Here is a 22,789-nt window from a genome sequence, read left to right as displayed (position 1 = left end):
GTAGAAAAGATTCCAGAGATAGGGAGGGCAAAACCATAAAGGGATTTAAGTATGAGGATCAGAATTTAAAATTGGAGGCTGGTAAAGCTGATAAGTGAACAGCATTTGGTATGAGCTATTTTGAATGACCTGAAATTTACAGAGGATGAAGGATGGAAACCAGCGAGGAGCACATTGAAATTTGAAGATGACAAATGTATGGATGAGGGGTTAAGAAGCTGGTGGCTTGAAGGAAGGGAGGAGGCGAGTAATGTTATGGAAGTCCATAATTTGTTTGCTGCTCTGGTTGGAGGTGAGAGCATGGAGACACTTGTGCGGAAGTCAGGGATTACTTTTGCTCACCAAAATGATCTTGGAATAGTGGGTAGCTTTCACAGAGGAGAGTGAGATAACACTCAATGTCACCCAACCAGATTTGGTGATGGCAAAGTAAAACAGATCAGCATCAGATACACTTAAGTCTGTCCCCCTTGAAGTTGTGGAGCAAAGATGTTGGCCATTTGAGGGGAAAGGATTTGGATGTGAGAGAGCAAAGGCTTTGCTAGGGACAAAAAGATTAAAATTGATCTGGTTACATGTAGTCTCTGTAAATGGAATGCATTGTGTGTAAAAGTTAGGAATTTGATGAGAGTGGGAATTCAGTATAGAAGGGGAGGAACAGCTTTAGTGATTAAAGGATGAAATCGCTTCAATGATAAGAGAGGATATAACAAGCAGGTGGTGGAGTGGTACCGTTAGAATTAAGAAATAGAAAAAGATTTAAGACAGTTATGGGAATTGTGCAGAGGTCATCTACTAGCAGCTGGGAAGTGGTAGATTGTGTAAATGCAGAGATTAGCCAAACATGTAGTAAAGGCAGAATGGTTTTAGTGGGGAGTTTTAACTTTAGTATTGATTGTGATAAGCAATTAGCACATGCCAAAAAGGTTGTGGATTTCTCAAGTGTGTTCAAGATAGTTTTCTGCAACAACATGTCCTAGGACCAACAAGGGGGCATGCCATATCTGATTCAGTAATATGTACCCGTATTGAAGCAATGTAGTTAACAGTATAATAGTGTGTGAATATTTATCTAATAACGATCCTAAATGAATTGAGTTCAACATAGTGTTTGAGAGGGAGAAGCGTGAAACAGCTAGTAAGATTCTAAATTTAAGTAAAGTTGACTTCAGTGGAATGGGACAGAAACTGTCCACAGAGAACTAACTATTCTGTTAAATGTTTAAAAAAGGCCAGTGGGATTTACTCAAAAGAGAATTGAAAATGATACAGAAACAGTTCATGCCCCGAAGACACAAGAGCTCACATTGTCCCAAAAAATAGATGACTGAATTATAGATTCATACAGTGCAGAAGGAGGCCATTTGCCCCATCGAGTCTGCACCGGCCACAATCCCATCCAGGTCCTATCCCCATAACCCCATACATTTACTCTAGCTAGCCCCCCTGACACTAAGGGTCTATTTAGCATGGCCAATCCACCTAACCCACACATCTTTGGACCTCTTTGGAAGAGGTAAAAGACAACATAGAACTAAAAGAAAAAAACATACAAAAATGCAAAAAAAATGGATCCTCTCGAATGGAAAAGCTATGAAAAAATAGCAAAGGGTGGCAAAATCAATACTACAAAAAGTATGCAAAGAAACATGCAAGGGTTATCAAAACAAACACATGTTTACACTCATGTTAGAGGAGCAATGTGGACCCTTTGAAAACTGAAACTGATGACACTGTCAATGAAAGTATGGAAATAGTGGACATTTTTACAATTCTTTCACATAATGGGGATGTCGCTGCTAGGCCAGCATTTGTTGCCCATTCCTAATTTTTCTTGATATGCTGGTGGTGGCGAGCTGCCTTCTTGAACCACTGCAGTCTGTGTGGTGTAGATATACCTACAGTGCGGTTAGGGAGGGAGTTCCAAGATTTTGACCCAGCGACAATGAAGGAACAGTGATATAGATCCAAATCAGGATGGCGTGTGGTGGAGAGGGGAACTTGAAGGTGGTGGTGTCCCCATGCATCTGCTGTTCTTATCCTTCTAGGTAGTAAAGGTCACGGGTTTGGAAGGTGCTACTGAAGGAGACTTGGTGAGTTGCTGAAGCGCATCTTGAAGATGGCATAGATTTCTGCCACTGTGCAAGAGTAGTAGAGGAAGTGAATGTTGAAGATGATGAATGGGGCTGGCAATCAAGCGGGCTGCTTTGTCCTGGATGGTGTTGAACTTCTTGAGTGTTGTTGGAGCTGCACTCATCCAGGCAAGTGGTGAGTATTCCATTTGTATCTTGTACATAGTGGACAGACTTTTGGAAGTCAGGAGGTGAGTTACTTGCCACAGAATTCCTATAACCATGGGATTTATATGGTTGGTCCAGTTCAGCTTCTGGTCAATGGTAACCCCGGGATGTTGATAGTGGCGGATGCAGCGAAAGTAATGCCATTAAATTTCAAGGAGCAATGGTTAGTTTCTCGTTGAAGGTGGTCATTGTCAGGCATTTGTATGGCATGAATATTGCTTGCAAATTAACAGCCGAGGCCTGAATATTGTCCAGGTCTTATTGAATATGGGCACGGACAGCTTCAGTATCTGAGAAGTCACGAATGGTACTGAACACTGTGTAATCATCGTGAATATTCCCACTTCTGATCTTATGATGGAGGGAAGATCATTGATGGAGCAGCTGAAATGGTTGGGCCTAGGACACTAGGTTGAGGAATTCATCAATTCCTGCAGCGATGTCCTGGGACTGAGATGACTGACATGTTAAATAATTACTTTTTGTCAGAATTTACAGTACAGGAAGAGGTGGTAGAAGTTTGGAATGTTCTCTTGGAAACAGCAATTGTTGCTCCATCAGTTTTCATCCTGAAATTGATAGCTTTTTGTTAACCAAAGGTATTAATAAATACGGGGTAAAGGTGAGCATGTAGAGTTCAGCTACATATCTGCCATGATGTCATTGAATGGGCTAAATAATGCAGTCTTGTTCCTATGCTTGCGTGAATATATTGTAGCTGAAACTCTAAGGAAAAACCATTTCACAAGTTTCAAATCCCAATAAAAATCATTAATACTGGCACCGATAATACTGGAGTTCCATTTTAAAGTACACAAGACCAGTTTGGATAAGTTATACTGTTACCTTTCATTTCCAGGTTTTACTGATTTTCTCTTGTTATCTCTGCATGCACTTCTGTATGTCTGCTTTGCTTTATTGGAAACATGTATTTTTGAGCATGATTTTTTTATTATTCATTCATGGGACATGGATGTCACTGGTTGGCCAGCGTTTATTGCCCATCCCTAGTTGCACAAGGGCAGTTGAGAGTCAGCACATTGCTGTGGCTCTGGAGTCACATGTAGGCCAGATTGGGTAAGGACAGCAGATTTCCTTCCCTAAAGGACATTTAGTGAACCAGATGGATTTTTCTGACAATCAGCAATGATTTCATGGTCATCAGTGGATTCTTAATATTTTTTATTGAATTCAAATTCCACCATCTGCTGTGGCAGGATTCGAACCGGAGGGGTGCCCAGAACCGATGAAGGGTCATCCTGACTCGAAACGTTGGCTCTAATCTCTCTCCAGAGATGCTGTCAGATCTGCTGAGATTTTCCCAGCATTTTCTATTTTTGTTTCAGACTCCAACAGTATTTTACCTTCATCCCCAGAACATTAGCTGAGTTTCTGGATTAATATTCTGGTAATAATACCTTAAGGCCATCGCCTCCCCTTTGAGTGTGTGTGTGTATGGTGTGCAGGTATTGAGATATGTGTGCATGCTGCATGTGTGTGTATGGTGTGCAAGGTTCATAATCTGTCCAAGACAACAAGAAACTACAAAGGGCCGTGAACGTAGTCCAGTCCATCATGCAAATCAGCCTCCCATCCATTGACTCTGTCTACACTTCCCGCTGCTTTGGAGAAGCAGCTAGCATAATCAAGGACCCCACACATCCCTGACATACTCTCTGCGATCTTGTTCTGTTGAGAAAAAGGTACAAACGCCTGAGGACATGTACTAACCGACTCAAGAACAGCTTCTTCCCTGCTGCCATTAGGCTTTTGAATGGACCTATGTTATAAGTTGATCTTTCTCTACACCCTAGCTATGACTGTAATACTACATTCTGCACCCTCTCCTTTGCTCCTCTATGAACGGGTATGCTTTGTCTGTATAGCGCGCAAGAAACAATACTTTTCACTGTATACTAATGCATGTGACAATTATAAAGCAAATCAGGTGTGTGGGCATGCTGCATCTGTGTATGTATGGTGTGCAGGATTCACATTGAGGTGTGTGTGCATGCTTCATGTGAATGGTGTGCAGGTTCATATTGAAGTGTGTATGTGTTTTGCATGTGTATGGTGTGCAGGTATTGAAGTGTGTGCATGCTGCATGTGTGTATGGTGTGCAGGTATTGAAATGTAGGTGCATGCTGTGCAGGGTTCATATTGAGGTGTGTGTGCATGCTGCATGTATATAATGTGTAGGGTTCATATTGAGGTGTGTGGGGAGGGTTCATATTGAGGTGTGTGTGCATGCTGCATGTGTATGGTGTGCAGGTATTGAAATGTGTGTGCATGCTGTGCAGGATTCATATTGAGGTGTGTGTGCATGCTGCATGTATATGGTGTGCAGGTATTGAAATGTGTGTGCATGCTGTGCAGGGTTCATATTGAGGTGTGTGTGCATGCTGCATGTGTGTGCGTGTAGGTTGCAATGTGCACACAGCAGCTTGTGTGTAACATTTACAGTGGCTGATTTGTGGTTGCCGCCCCTCCCCCACCCGCAGTCCAGAGCGAGGCGGATTGACGTCAGCAGCGCGGCTGGTTTCCGGTGGGGGTGACAGTGACTGAGGGAACTGCTCCTGTCGCAGCCGCTTCCAGCCAGGCCTTCCAACCGACAGTCCCGTCAGCTCGGCCTCGCCTCACCCGTTAGCGGCGGAGGAACAGACCCCCCCCTTCCCCCACCGGTCGGGCCGCCTGTATTTTCCTTCGTGTTATTTTTTTCGGGCGGGGAGTTGGTGTCGCTCGGCTCGGCCGGGCGCCGGGTGAACTCGCCGTCGACAGTTTCTCCGGCCTATTTTTTTTTCTCTGAAGCGTCGACTGGGCGGCTTAAGATGGCGGCGGCGACGGGCAGCAGCGGGGAAGAAGAGCGCAGCCTGCGAGAGTGCGAGCAGTATGTCCACAAGCACAACATCCAGCAGGTCCTCAAGGACTGCATCGTGCAGCTCTGCATCGCCAGGCCCGAGAAACCCATCACCTACCTCAGGGAATACTTCGAGAAACTCGAGAAAGTGAGTTAGGAGGGCGGCGGGCTTCATTTTTCTCCAAAGGAAACATGGAGTGGCCTTGTTTATGTCGGGGATTTGATTTGATTTATTATTGTCATTTGCATTGGGATACAGTGAAAAGTATTGTTTCTTGTGCGCTATATTGACAAAGCATACCGTTCATAGAGAAGGAAAGGAGAGGGTGCAGAATGTAGGTTTGAGGGTAAAACGGCAATTGCCTCAGGAGTGTTAGGAACATCGCCGTCATGGTGTGGGATGATTGATGGAGATCCAATTTTAATGCCGAAATGGGGGGTGAAAAGTGTCTCTTATATCTCGGTGCATAAATTTGTTGAGCCAGTTTGCGAAGCAGAAACAAAGTGAAACAGGATGCAAACCCTCCTTAAATCATTATCAGTGGACCTGAAAAACATTTAAGGTGAGTATCTTGCACATTCGGAAAGGTTAATACTATAACCCTGCCCCCCCCCCGGCCCTGTCTTTTGAGTGCCCTCAGTCCATAGGAGCTAAGTGCAGAAGTATGCATTCAGTATAATTCATTTTCTCTCTCCTGAATTGCTCATTGATCTATAATAGTGGCCAGAGATTTGCTTCAAATATCAATGGAACATTGCATTTGAGGGTCATTGGTGAATGAGTCATTGAAGCCAGGACTTTAAATAACGCATTAACTGTAGAAGTATAATTAAACCACTTTGTGTAATCCTGTGATTTAACAGCATTTTTTGGGGGTATAATTCATTTCTATCCAGTCATAATCAGAATTTTCTCCTGTGACTTCTCTTCCTGCCTCCCCACAGTATACCGTTGGAGTTCCCCAACGATCTATTCATGACCCATCTTATTTCAAATCTACGCACTTCCCCTTGTTGACATCATCCATGACATTAGACATATATATATATATAATGTGTATATATATACCTCTATCTCTTGACCGGTGTGAGATCCGGTCATAGGGCTGGATATTATCTAGCAAATGTACACGGATAGATCCTTGGGAGCTTGAAGTGCATTGTAGGGGCAGGAGAAAAAGACATAGGAGGAAATTCTGACTATGATTGGATAATGATTACTTGGATAACTCCAATTTATTAAAATTATTCAAATCCTATTAAAAGCACAAGACAATATTTTAACTATACTTCTATGACTCGAGAGCTATGTAGCAGTCCTGACATTCAATCCCTCATTCACCAAAGGCCCTTGCATGCAACATTTCATTGATTCTGTAACCTTTCCACCATCTACATCACACAAATATGGAATATTCTCCACTTGACTGAGTTAATGTACCTTCAAAAAACACTCAAAACTCAACTAATTTAGGACAAAACAGTCCACCATCACCTTAAACATTCATACCTCTGCCACCCATGTTGCAGTGTGTACCATCTACAACATGCCAAGGCTTCTTTCACCATCGAGAAGAAGGACATGGGCAGCAGGTGCATGAGAACACTACCAACTGCAAGTCCTGCTTTAAGTAACGCACCATATTGGAAATATATCTGTTGCTTCAATATGGTTGGGTCAAATTCATGGATCGTTACTTAACAGTACAGTGGAAGTACCTTCACACGGATTGCAGTGTTATACTTTCTCTTAAAAGGTGACATACTCCAGTTGTCCAGTATTTCCATTGACAAAAGATTTGTATACTTGGTAGAACAAAATGTTTTTACTTATTTAAAAGTAAGAAAGGGAGAATTGACCAAAGTGGGCACCTTTGTCTTCAATATTTGTTTGCACTGTACATATAAGAATTAAACCTTGGACAGCAGACAGACCTCTGAAGCCTTTTAGGATTTGCCTATAATTTCAGGTATATTTAGAAAAGTGGCAGTAAAATATTGCTTGCAAATAAAACTTGACTGGTCAGCATTTATTTCAGCAATATTTGTTTTAAATTTGTATTTAAATTTAGACAGTCACCTGCAAAATTCAGCACACTTAATGACACAGTTGCTTAGTGATTTGTAACCTGTACGATTGTAATAATTTCTAGTGCCTGATGAAGACATTGCCTGATAAGCTGCTCTTGGAAGTTACATTTATACCTGATTTACCACTAAATCATCACCCTTTTTAAGTTTGTTGTACCAGATGCCACTTGGTGGATAGATGGGTTTGACTATATTGATGCCAATGAGGTGTTTATTGATGTGCTTAACAGAAATAGTGCAGATCTAACTGGGTGTTGTATATTTGCTGTTACGTCAGAGCATTTTGCTTGTAAACAAGTTGACTGTTTACACAAAGTAAGTCAAATTTGCCAAAGAATTGGCTATCACTGGAATAATTTATAGAAGCATTACAAAATAATTTTGAAATTATTTAAAATCAAGCATAGTTTTGGGACATTCTCAAGTAATAAGCACTTTGTTCAACTATATAACAAAATCATTGGGAAATCTCCAAAAATTCCCATTACCAAGAGAAGACAGTGAGGTGGTATTACCGAAATTATATTGGAATATCTTGACCAACTTTGGTCATTATAGCTCAAAAGCATGTAACTCTCGGAAAACCAAAAAGTTGATTTCTCAAGATTTAAGTTGAGTCATGGGGGGATGCTTTACAGATTGTTTACTTGTACCAGCAAAGGAATACTGATTTTGGAAAATTATTTTTTTTTAAATAAACTTTTGACCCAAATTGAGGGACCAGGGAAACATGTCATTGTAGATGATTAAGAAACTCAGTTACTGCAGTATGCCTTCACACTTGAGTTGGGAACAGAAATTGTCACAGAGGAGTGACTGCTAAACCAGAGGCCAAAGGGTTATACTGGTTATATCCGTTCTCATTGTGGATCATCTTCTGTCATTAAGAGAACTTCTACATTTTAGACTTGTTATTTTTGAGTAGATTGTAAATAAAAATTTATCCATAGCTATCCTTTTGTGCAATATTGAATCTTAAATATAAAGTTTTAGCTTGAGCTCAAGATAAAGCATGTGTTTACTGATAGTCAGCAATCAAAGGTTTACAATGTCCTGTGCTATTTCCTGTTGTTTGTCATGACAGCAAAGGAATTACTGTTTACCTAGAAGTTCTATTGTCCTGGATACTTGGAACACATGGTCAAATTTTCATTCATAGGAAGAGCATGCTTGCCTTTTGAGAGCTGACTTGTGGCTTGTACACATGAAAAGCCTGAGTTGCAACAAAACAGACTAAATCAAAGTATCATTTGGCTGCAATGTAAAAGTTCAAATTGCTGTTCAAGTAAATTGATGGAAAAATTCTTGCATAACAATTTATGAATGTGAAATATGGACAAGTGAACAGTGTTAGTTTGGATCAGGGTGAGGCAGAGATAATGATGCAAGTTGGAAGACCAATCCTAAATATAGGTGTTCATTCAAACTGAATCACTTTTTACTGTTTGCTGGTTTATTTTTAAGTCACCTAGAATGTTGGATCAGAAACTTTGTCCCGGTTGTTTACTATTACTTTAAAGTGGATGGCCTTAAATATAATTGAAGCACTACCTGTGGCAAGCTTCTGTAAATTTTAAGGAACACTATTGCCAGGCTTAGATGAGATGATTCCCCCAGTCTGTTGAGAGCAAGGGAGAAAATAGAGGCTCGAATCATAATTTTCTTCTGGCTATAGACATGGTGTTGGAAACCTGCTAATATTTCATTGTTGTTTAAAAGAGAAAAGGATAGGCCAAGTAGGTACAGGCCAGTTAACCAAACCTCTCTGATGAGGAAAATATTGGGGGGAAAAATCTGAGTGGCATAAATTATCACTTCAACAAGCAGTTTAATAAGGATGGTAAACATAGGTTTGCTCAAGGAAACTAGTGTCCAGCTGCCTTGTTGAGGAGGTAACAAGAAGGATCAGTGAGGATTGTGCAATTAATGTAGCTAGCCTACATGGATTTTAGCAAGGCCTTTGACAAAGCCTTCGCAAACTAGTCAGAAAAGTAAAAGTCATGGGATCCAAGGGGAAGTGGCAAGTTGGATCCGAAATCGATGCAGTGGCAGGACTCAAAGCAACTGGACTGGATGGCCATTTACATTGGGGTTTAGTAGAATTCAGTATTGGGATTGCTTGCTTTTTGTGGAACATATCAATAGTTTGGTTTTAAATGCAGAGGGAATGATTAAGAAGTTTGCAGATGATTTTTAGAAAATGGCTATAATTGGTGGGGAAAAATGTTTCGGAAAGATATCAATGAGTTCGGTAGGTATGCAGAAAGTGTTGAAAATGCATTTGGGGAAGGCAAATAATGCAAGGGAATTTGTGTTAAAGGGTACAATATTGAAAAGTGCAGAGGGAGATAGGGACGGACCTTGGGAGTGCATATTCACAGATTCCTGAAGGTAGCAGGCCGACTAGATCAGCTGGCTCTTATCATTTATTAGCTCAGTCATACAATTCTAGCATAACATGCTTATATTCTATAAAATACTAGGCCACAGCTAGAGTCCTATGTATAATCTGATCCCTATGTTACAGGATGGATGTGATTATCTAATGAGGACATAGAGATTAAAAACTAAAAGTCATTCGGCCCTTCAAGCTTGTTCTGCCATTCATTTTGATCATGGCTGATCAGCAAATTCAATATCCTGATTTTCCCCTCCACCCCCAAATCCCTTGATCTTTTTAGCCCCAAGAGCTATATCTAATTTATTCTTGAAATCAGACAATGTTTTGGCCTCAACCACTTTCTGTGGTAGTGAATTCCACACGTTCACCATCCTCTGAGTGAAGAAATTCCTCCTCGCCTCTTCTACAAGGCTTACCCCTTATCCTCAATCTATGATCCCTAGTTCTGGACTCCCCCACCATTGGGAACATTCTTTCTGAATCTACCCTGTCTAACCCTGTTAGAATTTTATAAGTTTCTATGAGATCCCCCCTCACTCTTCTAAACTCCAGTGAATATAATCCTAGCCAACTTGGTCTCTCCTCATATGACAGACCTGCCACCCCAGGAATCAGCCTGGTTAACCTTTGCTGGATTCCTTCTATAGCAAGGACACCCTTCCTCAGATATGGACACCAAAACTGCACACAGTACTTGAGGTGTGGCCTCACCAATGCCCTATACAAATGCAGCAAAACATCCCTATTCCTATACTCAAATCATGTCACTATGAAGGCCAACATACCATTTGCCTTTTTTTACTGCCTGCTGTACCTGTGCATTTACTTTCAACAAAGGATATTCCTAGGACTGGAGAGTTTTAGCTATGAGGAAAGATTAATGGACTCGGGTTGTTTTCTGTTTGGAATTGAAAGGTCGAGGGGATATTTAATTGTAGTGTATAAAAGTTTGAGGTCCAAATAGAATGGATAGAAAGAACCTATTTCCCTTATTAATATTGAGGTTAATATTAATTTATAGTAATTGACAGATTAAAAATTCTGCCTAGAGGGTGATGGAACCTGAACTTATTGCTTGAAAGGGTGGTAGAAGCAGCAACCCCTCATTGCATTTTAAAAAAAAGCTATGTGGCTGTGCAATTGATGTACCATAACCTAAGTTGTGAACCCTGGGGTGGAAATTGGGATTAGGCTGGAATCTCTGTCTTGGCTGGCATAGACACAATGGGCTGAATGACCTCCTCTGATAATTTCTGTGATCTGGCTTCTTTCGATGGAACCATAATTGAGTAACAGTATTCTTGGTGGGAAGAAGTTGGTGAAAGCCATTAACTTCAAATTTGTCTGCCTTAGTCCTTCCCAAACTGTGAAGGCTTAAGCTGTTCGATACGAAAACAGATATTCCAGCTTCTCAGTAGAAGGGATTTTTTTTTAATCATTCGTAAAATGTGATAATTTATTATCCATCCCTATTTATCCTTGAGGAACCACCAGCATAAATTGCAGCAGTCTATCTGGTGGTGATACTCCAATGATGCTGATAGGGAGAGATTTCTAGGATTTTGACTACAATGAAGGAACGCACCTTATATTTCCAAATCAAGTTGATTTGGAAATTACCTGATTATGTTCCCATCTGTTTGCTGTTATTGCCTTTTATGTAGTAAAAGTCACACGCATGGGAGGTGATGATGGTTACTCCTTTTAACCATGTACCATTATGCCACCATTGGGTGTCTTGAGCTGGTGCATTTGGACAAACCAGGGGGATGGTGATGGACTCTTTGCTGGCTGAAAGATATCATTCTGACTCAGTTTGTCAGACTGTTGTTTGACAAGCCTCTAATGCCGAGGTCATGCTGGTTGGCCTCTGGTTTTATTCTTGTATTTTGTTGTAGCGGTTTAGTACCACTAGTAGCTTGCTAGGCTATTACAAAGGTTAGTTAAGAATCAACCACATTTGTCTGTCTGGAATCACAGGCCAGATTGAATAAGAATGGTTGATTTCTTCCCAAAAGGGCATTAGTGAACTGAATGGGTTTTAATGACAGTTTGCAAGTTACCTGGCCACCATTACTGATAGCTTTTTATTCCAGTTTGATTTAATTAACTGAATTTAAATTCCTCAGTTGCTATGTTGGAATTTAAATAAGTCTCTGGATCATTAGGCAGTCTCTGGATTGCATGTCTAGTAACAACCATTATGCTACCCTACCTGTAATTCATACTGTCTGGTGTAAATTGCAGAAAGTCTGCTTATAACCTACATATTGGGTTACTGGAGTGATATCCATCATTCTAGCCTGATGTTGAATTTGGATGGCTATCAAATAGAGGACCTGTTTGTTTAGACGTAAAAGATCCCATGACGCTATTTGAAGAAAGCAGAGTTCACCAAATTGAGTATTGGTTCATCTAATGGCTGTGAGCCAATACAGGCACAAGGGCTCTGTGTAACACTCTTTACCTTTTAAAAGTAATTTATTTTGTACTGTGTTTTATGTGCTTTGATTTGTGAAGTGCTAGATAAATGCATGTATTGAGAGTGAATTCAACTGCAGCACAGTGGTCAGGAAAGATGCCAATATTGATCAGTTAAGGTGGTCAAAGATGTTCTGTTGAGCACGTCACCATGATGGCTACAGGGAAAGATGATATGGCAGTCCCCCAAATGACTCCTTTCCTATTACAAAAGATTTAATATTATTGCTCTTGGGTGCAAATTTATTTTAAGTATTGCTTTTTAAAGTTTAGAGAGAAATAAATGTTGCGCATTGTAAAATATTGCTATATTAATTTTTAGCTTGACTGTAAATTGCTTCCCAAAAATTGGTTCCCTCTAATATGTATTACTTTCCCATTCCCTTATTTTTAACATGCAATTTGAGTTAATTCAGTTTGCATGTTAGCTGAATCTACAGATAATTGTCTGGAATTATTGTATTTTTAACATTAAATGTCTCTTTTTAGAAGGTAAAGTTGAGCATTGAGTAAATTATGAGGAGAGATTATAAAAACTAGAATTGTATTCCCTGAAGTTTGTGGCATAATTTATCAAAACTTTCAAAATATTATGGGGAACAGAGGATGGATAGAGAAAAAATATTTTGACTGATTGGGGAGTCGAGGACGAGAGGGAATTGTCTAAAAGTTAGTCAGACATTTCGGGAGTGAAATTAGGAAACACTTCCCACATAAGGACATGGAACTGTATTCCATAACTGACAATGCTTGATCAATTAATTTTAAATTTGCGATTGATTTTTTTTTACTGAAAATGATTAGGAGATAAGGGGTGAAGGTAACCAGACCAGCTATTATCTCATTGAATGCAGAACAGGCTTAAAGCATTAAATGGATGACTATTGTTCCTATGTTTCTACTGTTTGTACTAAGGCAGTTTGTTTATTAAGAATATGAAAATTTATTTCACAGCATTCAATTTCTGAACATTTAGATATATAACCCAATGTTGGTGGTGGGAGAATAGCCTGAAAAAGATTGGATGCGGTGACCAAATGTCTGGCTAGAGAGTTGGGTTTTTAGAATGAGGAAGAAAAATGACTTCAGAGTTCTGGCAATTCAGTGTTACGAATTGTTGGTGGATTTTAACTGTGCTATAGGAACTTGAGATTCCAAACTTCTTGGAAGATCTCGACTGTGGGCGTTGAAGTTTTTTGAGACATTTTAAAGAAACCGTACAATTGTTTTCATAAGTTTTTTAAAATTGTATTTTGCATCAAGCGCGAGGATTGCCAATTACAAGCTGAATCGTAATTAATATTGATTCAAAGAATCATGATAAATGTTTATATTATACTAATCCATTATGCTGAGCCTACTTGGGAAATCTGCCATTTGTCTAATGGAGAAAGCAAGGTTGGTCGCTGAGTTCTTAAATATTGACCAGTCCACCAAGTCAGAGCAGTCCTGCTGGAGATCATCTGTTGCCTCAGACCAACATTGCATGACTTTCTTTATCTGATTCTCCTGTTTCAGTTTCTGCTTGTGCCGGAAGCAGGAGCACAGCCTTGTGGTCTGATTTGCCAAAGTGAGGATGGGAGATAGTGGTAGGCACGTTTGATGTTTGTGTAGCAGTGGTCAAAGATGTTTGGGCATCTGGTGGGACAGGCAATATGTTGATGGTATCTTGATAGGATACTCTTGAGATTGAAGTCACTACGGTGCTCACCAATTTTTGCGGATGCACTATAGAATGCATCCTATCTGGTTGTATCACAGCTTGGTATGGCTCCTGCTCTGACCAAGACCACAAGAAACTACAAAGGGTTGTGAACATAGCTCAGTTCATCACGTAAACTAGCCTCCCATCCATTACCCCTGTCTACACTTCCCGCTGCTTCAGGAAAGCAGCCAGCATAATCAAAGCCCCCACATACCCTGGATATACTCTCTTCCACCTTCCGTCAGGAAAAAGATACAAAAATCTGAAAACACATAGCGACAGACTTGAGAACAGCTTCTTCCCTGCTGTCATCAGACTTTTGAATGTTCCTATTATATATTAAGCTAATCTTTCTCTTCACACTACCTGAAACTGCAACACTATATTCTGACCCATCCTTTTCCTTTTCCCCTATATACTTCATGAACGGCATGTTTTACCTGTATAGTGTGCAAGAAACAACACTTTTCACTATCTCAGTACAGGTGACAATAAATCAAATCAATCAGTCAATCAAGTCTCAGAATATCATGTAACCTGGTTGCGTTCTTGTGTGCTTGGCTTGTACAAAGATAGTATATCATGATGGGCGTCTGTTTCAACATTAGAGAAGCCTGCATCAAAGTTTTGTGCTTTTTTTTGCTCTTTCCTACACGTGTAATTCAGTGCTTCCCAACTGGGTCGCAAGATGAAATTTTGGGGTTATGAGCTCTGGGGCAGCAATAGTAAGAAGTCTCACAACACCAGGTTAAAGTCCAACAGGTTTATTTGGTAGCAAATACCATAAGCTTTCGGAGCGCTGCCCCTTCGCCAGATGGAGTGAAAATCTGTTCTCCAACAGTGCACAGAGACACAAAATCCATGGAGCACTGAATGAGTTGCAGCAGTTTTCAAGCTTCAGAATGTGGTCAAAGAGGGAGAAAAATTGAGAAGCACTGGTGTAATGTAACAATTTCTAATCTGGGAGGAGGGGGAACTATCCAAATATTACTTAAAATGATGGACAATCACTTTCACAGAGGTCAAATTTGTCTAATGATAGGGAATTCCAAACCATCACGTATTTGTCTGTAATTGAAGGGAATATTGGCCTGGAATTTCCGGACAATTTGCCCTGAAACAATCTAACACCAACTTTCCAAGTAAAAGATAATTACACCAGAATTCCCTTGATCTTTTACCCTGATTCTGCACAGTCTCTGAAACATAGCACCTAGCCCCAGTCAAATGTCCAGATCTCAAGAATTTCCAGCATTTACACTCTAGTTCTGAGCAGGCTGTGAATGTGTGCCTGTGTGCTGTGAATGTTATGTCACACTATCAGTAACCCCCACAGCTTGCCTCCTGGACTTGCAGAATCTCACTGGCTGTCCTGTCTGGAGACAATACACATCTCTTTAACCTGTGCTTAATGCTCCCTCCACTCACATTGTCTGTATCTTTAAGACCTGGTTGGCTGTAGGGATTCGCATTCTAATCAGTATTCTGTAACTTGATTTTGTGTCTCTGTGCTCTGTCTGAGAGCAGATTTCCACTCCATCTGATGAAGGAGCAGCGCTCCAAAAGCTAATGGTATTTGCTACCAAATAAACCTGTTGGACTTTAACCTGGTGTTGTTAAAACTCTTACAATGTTAGGTGCAGCAGGATCCAGTCATTTTTAAGCACTTTGATTTGAAAAGGAAAGTTTTGTGGGCCAATGGCAAAGAGCTGAGGATTGGAACTAATGAATTTTTCAAAGAGCCAACACAGACATCATGGGGTCAGTCGGCTGTCTCCCATGCTCTTAGATTTGAACGTAGAACATAGAACAGTACAGCACAGAACAGGTCCTTCGGCCCATGATGTTGTGCCAAGCTTTATCTGAAACCAAGATCAAACTATCCCACTCCCTATCATCCTGGTGTGCTCCATGTGCCTATCCAATAACCACTTAAATGTTCCTAAAGTGTCTGACTCCACTATCACTGCAGGCAGTCCATTCCACACCCCAACCACTCTCTGCATAAAGAACCTACCTCTGATATCCTTCCTATATCTCCCACCACGAACCCTATAGTTATGTCCCCTTGTAATAGCTCCATCCACCCGAGGAAATAGTCTTTGAACGTTCACTCTATCTATCCCCTTCATCATCTTATAAACCTCTATTAAGTCTCCCCTCAGCCTCCTCCGCTCCAGAGAGAACAGCCCTAGCTCCCTCAACCTTTCCTCATAAGACCGACACTCCAAACCAGGCAGCATCCTGGTAAATCTCCTCTGCACTCTTTCCAGCGCTTCCACATCCTTCTTATAGTGAGGTGACCAGAACTGCACACAATATTCCAAATGTGGTCTCGCCAAGGTCCTGTACAGTTGCAGCATAACCCCACGGCTCTTAAACTCCAACCCCCTGTTAATAAAAGCTAACACACTATAGGCCGCCTTCACAGCTTTAGAGATCTGTGGATATGGACCCCAAGATCTCTCTGTTCCTCCACAGTCTTCAGAACCCTACCTTTGACCCTGTAATCCACATTTAAATTAGTCCTACCAAAATGAATCACCTCACATTTATCAGGGTTAAACTCCATTTGCCATTTTTCAGCCCAGCTTTGCATCCTATCTATGTCTCTTTGCAGCCTACAACAGCCCTCCACCTCATCCACTACTCCACCAATCTTGGTGTCATCAGCAAATTTACTGATCCACCCTTCAGCCCCCTCCTCTAGGTCATTAATAAAAATCACAAAGAGCAGAGGACCAAGCACTGATCCCTGTGGCATTCCGCTAGCAACCTGCCTCCAATCCGAAAATTTTCCATCCACCACCACCCTCTGTCTTCGATCAGACAGCCAGTTACCTATCCAATCGACCAACTTTCCCTCTGTCCCACACCTCCTCACTTTCATCATAAGCCGACCATGGGGGACCTTATCAAACGCCTTACTAAAATCCATGTATATGACATCAACTGCCCTACCTTCATCAACACACTTAGTTACCTCCTCAAAAACTTCAATCAAATTTGTGAGGCACGACTTGCCCTTCACGAATCCGTGCTGACTATCCCGGATTAATCCGCATCTTTCTAAATGGTCGTAAATCCATCCGCATCTTTCTAAATGGTCGTAAATCCAGGTATATCAATGTGGTGTACTTACTTACTAAACTTGGCAGGGACACTCATCTCCCATTACACAATAAGATTTTAAAACCAGATACTGAAAACATGCCTGAAAATGGTCAATGAATGCTTGCAGAACAAACAAGCAATTTGAATGAACAAATTCCTCATTATTATCTTCAGCTGTTTGGTTTCGACTACAACTTACCCATGAGATCAGCAAAACCACCAACCGGTAAACGGCATGTTCCAGTGACAAACTGCAGCAAACGCATTCGCTTCTCATTGTCCATTTCTTTCACAACCTGCCAAAACCAGCTTTAATTTTCTTTATCCCTGAATCTTGTATAATAAAATGAAACCATCGCTGACTAGAATGTTTACATTCTCTGACCGTGCGCAAGTAGAAGTGATAACAGAAATCTTTAAATTGGAGAAGGTTTCATCTCTATATAGTTTAAGCTAATAGACTCGTTATTTCAAGCTATGAATGAAATCAATAAATATTCCCCCCCCCCCCAATTCTTATACCGTTTTCTCTCAATGCCCATCATCTTGCAATTTTTGATAAATACTTCACGTTAAATTTACTTATGAAGTATGTATTTGAAATTTGTCCTCTGGCTCTTTAACTAGACCAACCTACTTGGATGTTTGAGTGCTACTGAAGGACATGAGCATTGCAAATTTTGCATCCCTGATTTTAAAAAAAAATAATGATAAGTTTGGTAACTACAACCTGACAGTCATAGGAAAGCTACTACATGAACAAGGAAAATATTAATTCCCACTTGGAGAAGTCTTGGTTAATAACGGACCACCACTGTGCATTTGCTAAATGCAAATTGAATCTGACCAACCTGATTGAGGTCTTTGATAAAATGAGAATGTTGAAGGTAGTACAGCAGATGTGAACTTTCAAAAGCCACTTCATGAAGAGCTATGTAGCAGTCTTCTTTGGAAAACAGAAGCACCTGATATTAAAAGAACAGTGGTAACTTGGCTTTGTAATTGGCTGCGGGATAAGGAGTCAGGCAGCAGCAATGAATGCATGTTCTTCTGACTAAAGAGAAGAATGAAGTGGATTATCCCAGAGATTGTTTGAATCATAGCTTTTCTTTAACTTTGAATTTGTTTATTTATATAATGAGTGAAACAAAATTAAGCAACATGGTAAATAGTGAACAGCATTCACGAGGGCATAGACTTGGGAAATGGAAAGAAAGATTCATGGTAGATGCAATTTAATACAAATAAGTGAAGTGATGCACTTTGGGAAGAACAACATTGAGGGATAATATAATCTAAATAGTACTACTTCGAGTGGGCACAAGAATGGAGGGACCTGTTAGTGTACAATCACAAACCTTTGAAGATGGAAAGGTAAGATGATAGGATACTTGGCTTGGTAAATAGGGGCACTGAATACAAAACCAAATAAGTCGTGCTAAACCAATGAAAATTATTATGCTTTTTTGTGTTCATTTTTGGGCACCACATTTTAGGAAGGATGTCAAGGACCTGAAGAGGGTAGAGAAAACATATATAACATGCTGATGCTAGGGATGAGAGACTTCGGTTATGTGGAGAGATAGGAAAGTTGTGATTGTTCTCCTTCAAGCAGTGGAGATTAATTGGAGACCTAATAGAACATAGAACATAGAACATAGAAAGCCACAGCACAAACAGGCCCTTCGGCCCACAAGTTGCGCCGATCACATCCCCACCTCTAGGCCTATCTATAGCCCTCAATCCCATTAAATCCCATGTACTCATCCAGAAGTCTCTTAAAAGACCCCAACGAGTTTGCCTCCACCACCACCGACGTCAGCCGATTCCACTCACCCACCACCCTCTGAGTGAAAAACTTACCCCTGACATCCCCCCTGTACCTACCCCCCAGCACCTTAAACCTGTGTCCTCTCGTAGCAACCATTTCAGCCCTTGGAAATAGCCTCTGAGAGTCCACCCTATCCAGACCCCTCAACATCTTGTAAACCTCTATCAGGTCACCTCTCATCCTTCGTCTCTCCAGGGAGAAGAGACCAAGCTCCCTCAACCTATCCTCATAAGGCATGCCCCCCAATCCAGGCAACATCCTTGTAAATCTCCTCTGCACCCTTTCAATGGCTTCAACATCTTTCCTGTAATGAGGTGACCAGAACTGCGCGCAGTACTCCAAGTGGGGTCTAACCAGGGTCCTATAAAGCTGCAGCATTATCTCCCGACTCCTAAACTCAATCCCTCGATTAATGAAGGCTAGTACGCCATACGCCTTCTTGACCGCATCCTCCACCTGCGAGGCCGATTTAAGAGTCCTATGGACCCGGACCCCAAGGTCCTTCTGATCCTCTACACTGCTAAGAATGGTACCCTTCATTTTATACTGCTGCTCCATCCCATTGGATCTGCCAAAATGGATCACTACACACTTATCCGGGTTGAAGTCCATCTGCCACTTCTCCGCCCAGTCTTGCATTCTATCTATGTCTCGCTGCAACTTCTGACATCCCTCCAAACTATCCACAACACCACCTACCTTGGTGTCGTCAGCAAACTTACCAACCCATCCCTCCACTTCCTCATCCAGGTCATTTATGAAAATGACAAACAGCAAGGGTCCCAGAACAGATCCCTGGGGCACTCCACTGGTCACTGACCTCCACGCAGAGAAAGACCCCTCCACAGCCACTCTCTGCCTTCTGCAGGCAAGCCAGTTCTGGATCCACAAGGCAACAGCCCCTTGGATCCCATGCCCTCTCACTTTCTCAAGAAGTCTTGCATGGGGGACCTTATCGAACGCTTTGCTGAAGTCCATATAGACCACATCCACCGCTCTTCCTTCGTCAATGTGCTTGGTCACATTTTCAAAGAACTCAACCAGGCTCGTAAGGCACGACCTGCCCCTGACAAAGCCGTGCTGACTACTTTTGATCATACTAAACTTCTCTAGATGATCATAAATCCTGTCTCTCAGGATCCTCTCCATCAACTTACCAACCACTGAGGTTAGACTCACCGGTCGGTAATTTCCCGGGCTGTCCCTGTTCCCTTTCTTGAATATAGGGACCACATCCGCAATCCTCCAATCCTCCGGAACCTCTCCCGTCTCCATCGACGATGCAAAGATCATCGCCAAAGGCTCCGCAATCTCCTCCCTCGCCTCCCACAGTAACCTGGGGTACATCCCATCCGGTCCCGGCGACTTACCAACCTTGATGCCATTCAATAGTTCCAACACATCCTCTTTCTTTATGTCCACATGCTCGATCCTTTCTGTCCTCCGCAATCCAGCAGTACAACCACCCAGATCCCTTTCCACCGTGAATACCGAGGTAAAGTATTCATTAAGCACCTCCGCCATTTCTAACGGTTCCGTACAAACTTGAAGTATTCAAAATTGAAGGATTTTGGCATTGAAAGAGGGAGAAACTGTCCTGGCAAGTGGGTCTAAAACCAAGGATCGCCATTAAAATAATCAGCAAAAGAACTGGAGGAGAAATTAGATTTTTTTTAAAAAAAGTTTAAGATCTGGAAAACAGCACAATGTTAATACTGTTCAAAGCAGATTCCACAGGATGTTTCAAAAGCAATTGGACATGAACTTGAGCCTTAATTTGCAGGGTTATGGGGAAAAAGCGAGGTGTGGGATAAAATTAGTCAACCCTTTCAAAGAACCAATATCAGCATGATGGACTGAGTGATCTACTTCTGGGCTGTAGCACCCAATAATTCCAAAGATCAGCTAATGGAGTTATGTTAAAATCCATGGTTTCTGAAGAAGTTGATGTCTTCAGGTTTTAAAAAACTGTAGCTACTTAAATTAAAAAAAAGACCATTCAGTGAGTGAATTTAAATTGTTTGTTTATTAAAAAGTTTATTTTGAGTATTGGATTTTTCAGTTACTGAGGTGGTAGGGTGAAGGTGCGAGTGAACAAATTTGCTTTGGTGCATTTTCAATGATTTGGTTTTGCCCATCCAGCAGAGATATAATGACCCAGAATTTGCAGTGAAACTGTCAGAATTCGCTTGCACTGCGTAGTGTAAAACTGATGGCAATTTATGTATTTCACTAATGTGGAAATCTGGAAGTTGCTCTTCTGCAGGGTCCACTAGTGCAGTCATTGTGGTGGAACCAACACTGGCAGTTGTGTTAGTATTTCAAATTTAAGCTCCACTCTCGCTTTTGAAAATGTTAAAACGTTGTTGAGTGAGGTATAACTAACTTTTGAACGTTATACTAAGTTATAATTACTACAGGAAATTTCTGTAGTACTGGAAAAATAATTTTATCATTTCCTCCAGTGTATGGTTAAAGTTTTCATGACTTTAAAATAACAGCTTCTATCTTAATTCAAAGAGTGTGCCCCAATCTTTATTTTGCTGTTTGTAATTTTGCTTTCTGTAAAATGATTAATAGATGAATTATACAGGTAGAGTTTATCTGAAAATGGAACATATTCAATTGCAACATTTTAAAAACCATGTTAACTTTTTGCACGGGGATCTAACTGTTTGCCTGCAATGTTTACCATGCATTCTTTTGTGGTAATCATATCAACAAACTTTTTTTTGGTATCCTCTTTATTATTTAGTCATGCATCTTCATTTTCTAATCATTTTATTTATTTTCGACTATAGTTGACCTAGCTTAGTCTATTGTAATGTAAATTTATATGCAGTATCTGAAAATCAAAATTATTTGAAATTCAAAATGCAATTAGCCCCGAGGGTTTTGAACAAAGAATACCTGACCTGTAATTTGTACTCTTTACTTCCTCATTTGTGCTCTGAGAGAATTCTTCAGTCTGGCTGCTTGACCTGTTCGATGGCATGACAGTTGCTGGAAGTCATAAATCTCCTAATGATGGCACCAGATTGAAAGTTACATCAGAAAAAGACAGTGCTTCCTTAACTATTTCGTACTGTGACCCCATTTTATTGCTTTTAAATTGATGCAACCTCATAGTGCAAGCAAAAGGTCATGGTGAGGAATTGTAATGTTGTTTTGAAGACTCTGAATTTTGCCTGGATTGATTCCCAGCAACCGAGGGAGAATTCCTCTGCCCTCTGCATGATATCAAAGCTAGCCACCTCCCTCCTGCTTGCCAGATTTTCCAGTTATTGCCTGCCTGCCACTCCTCAACTCTGCTGCTAAATGCGTTCCTTTCACTTGACAATCCTGTAATTCACTACCTTCCTCCCACTCCGTGACCCTGTTGCTCACTGCTACCCTCTGTTCACCGGTTACCCTCCCAACTTGCCGCTTTCCTCGCTGTGAGCGAGGACTCAGGACAGGGGCGTTGAGATGAGAGGAAGCAAGCAAGGGGGCAGAAGTGAGGTGGTGATCGGGCTGCAGGAAAGACAGAATTTGTGGCCCAACTTGGGTTCAAACTCAAGGCAGCAAAATGGGTGTTGGCTTCAGCAGATCTGACAATAATTAGCCCGATTCTTGTCAGAGTTGTGGTTCCATCAAAGTGGCCCATTGCAAGAGTTCTGTTTGGTCCTAGATTCTGCTCCACATTGATCATTGCTGCCCCAGAAAAGGGGGAAATTTTGCAACCTCAATTTCTTGTCCAGTGGGGCCATGATTCACAGCTTGGGAACCTGTGGAGAAGGGGATATTGATGCACCAAAGCCCACCAAATCTTTGTGGGCAAATTTCTTTGAGGGCAGCAGTAAGCACTGTTTCTTTGCCACTGTTTGTAAAATCTGAGTCATTTTAGAAGTTGTATGAGTGCATAATTTTTAATTATGGATGAACAAACACAGATGTTGACCTATAATGCCCGCTTGTGAAATTTTGATTTGGGGATAAAATTAACCTGGACAGGAATTTTCTACCAAAT

At 41.1% G+C, this 22,789-nt stretch overlaps 1 protein-coding gene across 1 annotated transcript in view; it reads left to right on the top strand.

Moving 5' to 3' along the window:
• The first annotated feature begins 4,799 nt into the window (after positions 1-4,799).
• The window catches only part of LOC144501685 (cAMP-dependent protein kinase type I-alpha regulatory subunit), a 38,526-nt gene continuing 20,536 nt past the window's right edge, over positions 4,800-22,789 (top strand). Inside the window, exon 1 of the mRNA XM_078225616.1 lies at positions 4,800-5,305. Within this exon, the coding sequence (XP_078081742.1) occupies positions 5,129-5,305 (177 nt within the window). The 5' untranslated portion in view covers positions 4,800-5,128. The remainder of the gene's footprint in view (positions 5,306-22,789) is intronic.

The sequence above is a fragment of the Mustelus asterias genome, chromosome 12, assembly GCF_964213995.1.
Source record: "Mustelus asterias chromosome 12, sMusAst1.hap1.1, whole genome shotgun sequence".
In the NCBI taxonomy this organism is placed as follows: domain Eukaryota; kingdom Metazoa; phylum Chordata; class Chondrichthyes; order Carcharhiniformes; family Triakidae; genus Mustelus; species Mustelus asterias.
This window is presented reverse-complemented; position numbering and strand designations above follow the sequence as displayed.